General features: G+C 48.2%; 1 protein-coding gene across 1 annotated transcript; it reads left to right on the top strand.

Moving 5' to 3' along the window:
- Nucleotides 1–3,224: 3,224 nt before the first annotated feature.
- On the top strand, nucleotides 3,225–6,663 carry CD93 (CD93 molecule; the record flags this gene model as incomplete). Its single annotated transcript, XM_019543854.1, has 1 exon — nucleotides 3,225–6,663. A coding segment is annotated over exon 1 (879 nt), but the record flags the coding sequence as incomplete, so codon positions are not given.
- Nucleotide 6,664: the final 1 nt, after the last annotated feature.

The following is a 6,664-nucleotide window of genomic DNA, read 5'->3' as shown; positions in this document are numbered from 1 at the left end:
GCTCCCTGGCTCTGTGCTGATTCCTTTGACGCTCTCTGGCTCCCTGCTGGGTCTTGTGCTGTTCTCCTGGTCCCTGCTGGGCCAGGGAGGCACAAAAGAATCAGCGCAGTCATGGAGCAGTACTGAACACAGCCTGCAGCCAGAGTGGTGAGGGACCCAGCACAGCCATCCAGGAGCACTGCATTTGGTAGTGGTGGGGCCAGGCAGCAGGGTGGGTGCCAGTGGCCAGGAGGCAAGCAGCAGGGGAGTGTGGGACAGACATCAGGGGAGGAAGGCACAGGAGGGAGTCATAGGTGACGGAGAAGTAGGTAGGGCAGCAAGGTGCATGGGGGCAAGGGGCCATGCTAAAGCTGCCTGTTCCTCTGTCACTTGCCTTCCCACCACTTGCTCCCCTGCCACTTTCCCCCTTGCTGCTGCTCTTCCTGCTGCAGCTGTTTGTGTATGTGGGAGGACGCATACACATTTAAGATGACCCTTTAAAAATTATACTTTCTACATGGAAAATTATAAGAATGTGATACTATTTCATGTGTAGAATCTAATTTTGTGGCGGTCATCTTAAATCTGAAGTCATTTTGGATTTGAGTAAGTATGGAAATGAACAGATTTCTGATACGGCCATCTGCATCTTCAATTCAATGGGGATTTTGGTTGAAAAGAAAAATACAGGATTGTGCCCTGAATGTGCCCTAAAATAAAATGTCACAAATCCATCATCTAGTATTATCATCACAAAATGCTTTTTAACAAATTTTTAGCTGCACTTCTAAGTGTATTTGAAGTATTCGTATATTGTTGTATAAAATAACTCTGAAAATAGAGACCATCTAGTAGCGCAGCATAAGACTCGCAAAGATTTATTTCATCAGTTGCAGCTGTTGTTTACCAGTTCGGTGTAAATGGCAAAAATTGGCTAGGCTGCAGTACTGCAGAGAAGGACCTGGGGTTTATAGTGGACTGAATAGGAAAGTGTACTGAATGTTATAGTGGAGCTGAATATGAGCCAATAGTATGTTCTTGTTGCAAAATGAGCCAAGGACATACTGGATTTTATTAATGGAAGTGTCACTTGCAAATCATTTCCCTTGATTTGTAAGTGACACTCCTGTTGATACAGTCCAGATTTAATTATCAGTCTTAGGTGCATTACAGTGGGTGGGCATTGGGTAAGCTTGGTGAGAGTTCAGTTCACCAACACAGTGGCAGAAGTATGAAGCTGTAATTGGAATTTGGCACTTTTTTTCTGTGAAAACTTTTGTCATTGAAGAAAATACATGCTCCGGTCAACCACAACCAGCACACGAATTTATGTTGAATTTGCTGTACCGCTTCACATGAAACAAAGAAATGACAAGAAAACCCTCAGGGTATGTGCTAGGCCTGGGTTTCTCATACAACAAAGTTCCATGTAAAAGTCCGCACCAGAGACAGAAGCTGCATGTTCCAGCTTTGCTCTTGTTTGCCCCCTTTTTCATGTTTGGCCTTAAAGAGAAAACTGTTTGATTTCAACAGTGAAAGCCCAGCTCAGTGTGAACTAGCCTCTACTCTTACTGCTCCCAGAAAAGACACTTAATGCCATCTTGTCATGTCATGTGAAAGGTTATCAAAGCCAGAGGTTTTCCAAAAGAGGCTAAGGGGAATAGGACCATTACTACTTTTATGACTTTAATTAAATGTCTTGTAAGTTCATATATCTTTTTCCAATAGTAGTTATTGCCAGTATCTTGATGCAGAATCCTATAAGGATTTAGTGTTATACGGAAACCAAGGCTTTCATTAACATCTATCCTTCACTGGGGCTTAGATACCCTTTTTCATACAGCCCTCCTTTTTCTCTGTTACTTCCCTGGTACTTGCTTATTCCAGCTCTGGCTGGAGTGCCTTTAGTGACACTGGGCACAGACAGAAGTTACATTTGTTGGGAGATCAGCCTCTTGAAAGCACTCTATAGCTGTGCCCTTACAGAAATGCAGGGCTATAACAAGCTTTAAAAGTGCCCAATTGCACAACAATCAGAACCGTCATTGCATAGGAGGTGGGACTGGGGGCTGCAGACATGCAGCTGCTCCATACTGAAGTTCAGTCGCCCAACCTCCTGGACCTGACAGTGAACATCTGTTGGGTTGGGAGGTACACTGTAGCTCATGCCACTTCCTTCAAAGAGCCATGAGTTACAATGAGGGGATGCATGTCTGTCAGCACCTGGTGTTTCTAACTAGGTCCCTATTTCTATTTTGCCTTCTTCAAAGTTTTCTGCAAAAGTAACTTTGTTTCCTCACTCCAGCCATCTCTTTGCCCACATCTGTTGCACTAAATTCTGAGTGTTGCCCTTGTCCTAACAAAGGAATACCTCTTCTGCACGGTTAACTTTTTCCTACTGATGAGGTCTCATCCCAACCCACTCTCCTTGCCCGTACTTTCAACAGTCCACACTTTCATCCTCTTAGACCACCTTCATTGCTGTGAAGGCATCCCTCTCTGTTGTTATTCATATCACTGCTGCGCACCTAATCTACTCTTTTGGTGTTTCTGGCAATGGTTTCTCTTGGGCCAAGATCCTCTGTTCTCCATGATCTTTTCTTCCTTGGATATGATATTTATTTCTTTAATACCATCATTGTTAAGCTAATGATTGCCCAAATAAGCTGAAGATGCAGTTCATTGTCTTTTGGCAATGGCAATTACTCAATCTGCCTCGGTCAAGTTCATTTGTGGGTTCATTTTAACATTCTTCACTTAAATGTCTCAAGAGCTGAGAAAAAAGAAGCATCTTTTACAGTTCTTCCTTCTTTGAATCTGTTCTGTTTGCCTTTGCTATCTTTAATCTTGGTACTGTACTGGACTTCTGAAACCAGTATCTTGAAATAAGGTGGATTTGCATTAATTCCAGTAGGTTACAGGCAACTGGGGCTCCTATAGACATACAGCAAGGCTGTTCTGATGTGCTGTAAATCCAGTGTCTGAGCAGACTTGATTAATCAAGTCTACTGGAGTGCGGAAATTACCATGCTCCAGCAGCCTCCCGCATCACATGTATCAGTGTTCCCGTACTGAAAAATGGCAGAAGGGTGCTTTAAACTAAAACCTGTTTAATAAGCTTTCGTTCAAAGCGTCCCACCACCATTTTTCAGCATGGGGATGCTGATACATGTGACACTTGGGCACTTTTAATTAGCATGGCTCACTAATTAAAGCACTGCCCCCCCTCCCACCTACCGGAACACATCTATAAATGCCCTTTATGCTTGAAGAGGGAAGCATACACCCCAAAATAAAGCCTAGTAGTCATGGGCATATTTACATGTAGATTTGCACACCTGCTTTGGCATGCAGTCATATCAACTCTGTCTCTAAACCAGGTGTGGCAGACCTCTGCACTGCTACATGGGGGGTTGGATTGTCCTGAGCTGACTTTCCTGCCATGATTGGTTCCCTTGACTGAAATCTTCTTGCCGGCACAGGCTCCCCACTGGCATCTTCTGTGGGACTCTTCCTCCCTGACACTCCACCCCTTTTCTCTTGGGTGTTACAATGGATCGTAGGCTGCATTCAGCAGTTCAATGTGACCACTTGGAGTGCAGCCGCATGGTGTCCTGTCTGTGGCCACTGACCATGTGGTACTGTAGTCAAGGTGAAAAATCTAACACAGATACAAAATGAACAACTAAATGTGTCCCAGCATGGGCAGGGCATGGCTCCAGTGCCCGGCATTGAGCCACTTGCTTCCAGGCATCAGAGTTTCAGGGGTTCTGACTTCACCCCATTTTTCCTCTCTTCTCTGGTGCCCATTGTTATAAGAGGCTCTCCATTGGTGTGCTTCATGTATGAGTCCTGACTATGGGCTTGCTGGGGGGTTGTGATGCACCCACCCCCATGGGATCTTTCCCTGCTGGGCCCTGGTTGGCTCATTCATGTGAGAGCCTTCCCTCACTCATGTGGACTTTGTCTGAGTGGGAGTTGCCCAATCCCGGGGCTCTGTGTTGCCCTGGGGCCGGATCCCAGCCCCCTGCTCACCCTGCCTTGCCCCTGGCCCTAAGGGCTGAGGCCAGCCTCCCTGACTTATGAGCTGGTTGTGGCATCTGTAGCAATGGTGGTGGTGTCCACATCAGCAGCAGTGGTGTCAGTGGCAGTGCCATTGGTGGCAGTGTTAGTAGCATCAGTGGCAGCAATGCAGGTTGTGTTGTGGGTGGCAGTGTTGGAGGCAGCAGTGGCAGTGCTGCTGAGAGCGGTGCAGGCAGTGGCGTCAGCAGTAGCAGCAGCAAGCTCCTGGTGCTGTGCATGGTGTTCAACCCCAGTTCCCAGGCAGCACGTTATGGTGCGGACACTGTGCATGGCCTGACCACCTGCACTGCAGACAGCAGGTAAGTCAGGTGGGGGTCTGCCACACCAGGATACTCAAATAGGTCTCTAGATACACAGATTCTCTCTTTCACATTAACATGTTAGTTTACACGTCCATTTGCAGGAAAACCGCATGAACATGTTCCCAGTAACTCACTGAATGAAAGTAATCTGACATTTAATCTCTATTTCCAAAATATTAACTGTTGATAATTACACCTCAGTAAGCACATGGTTTAATTGTCAGTAAAACACTTTCTGACCCTCCAATGAAGTACTTGTACGCTGTTATAAATAAGCCAGTTCAACTTTGTGAACAGCTATGCTTTTTGTAAGCCTTGTTATTCCTGGGGTAAGGTATACTTTCAGGAGCAGTCTTGTGTATTTTTAAGGTAATTCTTGCAAGAAAATGTAGCACTAATTGCTTTGGCCCCTCTTTAAATGGCCTTATCCAAAACCCAGTGAAGTCACTGGAAAGAATCCCACTGATGTCATTGGTTTTGGACCAGCCTCCCACTGAAATGATGATACAACTGGCCACCGAGCCTCTGCAAAGACCATTAACTTGGAATATCAATGAAGTATCCTCCATCTGCCCAGCACACAAAGTTGCAGTTCAATGTTTTCTTTTTTTTTTTGTTTCTGAAGCAACATTTTTTTTAATGATTAAAAGGCAGCTTGGGCTGCATTTTGGAAACTCCATTACTGCAGGACTTGGTTATCACCCTTAAACAATTTGGCTTCGTGTTTACAATTCAGACATTCTCACGACCCAATTCCTATTTAAGGACTTGCCCATCTATTTAAAGCAGAGGGAAAAAATGCACTTGAAATGAATAGTACGGATGAGATATTGCACCAAATATTCACTTTCTTTTAGAAGCAGCATCAGAATCAGGGATCCCACGACTCTGTTTTTTCTTTTTTTTTTCATGATAGATGTTTGAAAACTAGAACACCCTTTTAGGGGTTAGAAAACGTGTCTGACAAATAAACAGCTTAAACCTTTGAAAAACAACACAAGAATGCAGCGTTCCAACAAGTTTCTCATACCAAGGGAAAGGCGAACAGGGCCAACATAAAGAAAGCCCCTTAAGGATAAAACTTTTAAAACTGGAATTAAATGTCTTTCGTTGAAGAAAGGGGAAGTAAAAAAAAACAACCCTAGATATCTGAAGTTGTGACCAACAAACAGAAAGGATGGAGCCGCCAGTAATAAAAATACACTACAGGAAATTCTAGTCTCCAGTGATAAATAGAAGTCACAACAGCACAGGATGCATGCAGGGCGAGCTCTTTAGGCCAACGGGATATGAAAGGCAAACAGCCTGTCTTCTTTTGTTTTAACATCTGACGCGTGTCCCCTACACATCTGGGCCACGCAGCTGGTTGCTTGGGAGGACAGCACTGATCCTGCCACTCTCCGCCAGACCCACAGCGAGGATGGGCACAGTCCTCTTTGTTCTCTTTGGCCACGGGCTCCTGTGGTGGACACCCTCCTGGGCTGGCAAAGAGGCGGCAGTCCAGTGCTTGGGGACAGCTTGCTACACCATCCACTGGGGCAAGTACAACTGGGCTGGTGCCCAGGACCAGTGCAAGAGCAACGGGGGCAACCTGGCGAGCGTGAAGAGCCAGGACGAGGCACAGCTGCTTGGTGACCTGCTAGCTCTGGATGAGGTGAGGGCACCGGGGCTGGCGAAGCTGTGGATGGGGCTGCGCCGGGAGAAGGGCAAGTGCTATCAGAGGCACCAGCGCCTCAGGGGCTTCAGCTGGGCCTCCGGAGGGGATGACACCGACTACAGCAAATGGCATGCAGAGCCGCGGGAGACTTGCACGGCCCAGCGCTGCGTCACCCTGCGCCTGGATCTCGCCTCCCAGGGCTCCCGGGAGCCCACCTGGACGGACGGCCCCTGCAGCGACTCGGGGGTGAGCGGCTACGTGTGCAAGTTCAGCTTCCAGGGCATGTGCCGCCAAGTGGCGCTGGCCGGGCCGGGCTCGGTGACCTACAGCACCCCCTTCAGAGCCGAGAGCGCCGCCCTGCAGGCTGTGCCCTTCGGCTCGCTGGCCACGGTGGAGTGTGGGCCAGGCGGCGAGCAGCCGGGCAGCTTCTTCGTTTGCCAGAAAGGGGACGGGGGCACCTTCATGTGGAGCAGCCCGGGGCCCCTGTGCGCCGGGCCCGAGGGGGGATGCGCCTACCGCAACGGGGGCTGCGAGCAGCGCTGCCGGGACCTGCCGGGCGGCGCCGTGCGCTGCTCCTGCGAGCCGGGCCAGCGCCTGGGCGCCGACGGCGTGAGCTGCGCCGCGCCCGACCCCTGCCTCTCGG

The sequence above is a fragment of the Crocodylus porosus genome, unplaced genomic scaffold (assembly GCF_001723895.1).
Source record: "Crocodylus porosus isolate Cpor-Errol unplaced genomic scaffold, CroPor_comp1, whole genome shotgun sequence".
In the NCBI taxonomy this organism is placed as follows: Eukaryota; Metazoa; Chordata; order Crocodylia; family Crocodylidae; genus Crocodylus; species Crocodylus porosus.
The sequence above is the reverse complement of the archived record's forward strand: the minus strand, read 5'-3'. Positions and strand labels throughout refer to the sequence as shown.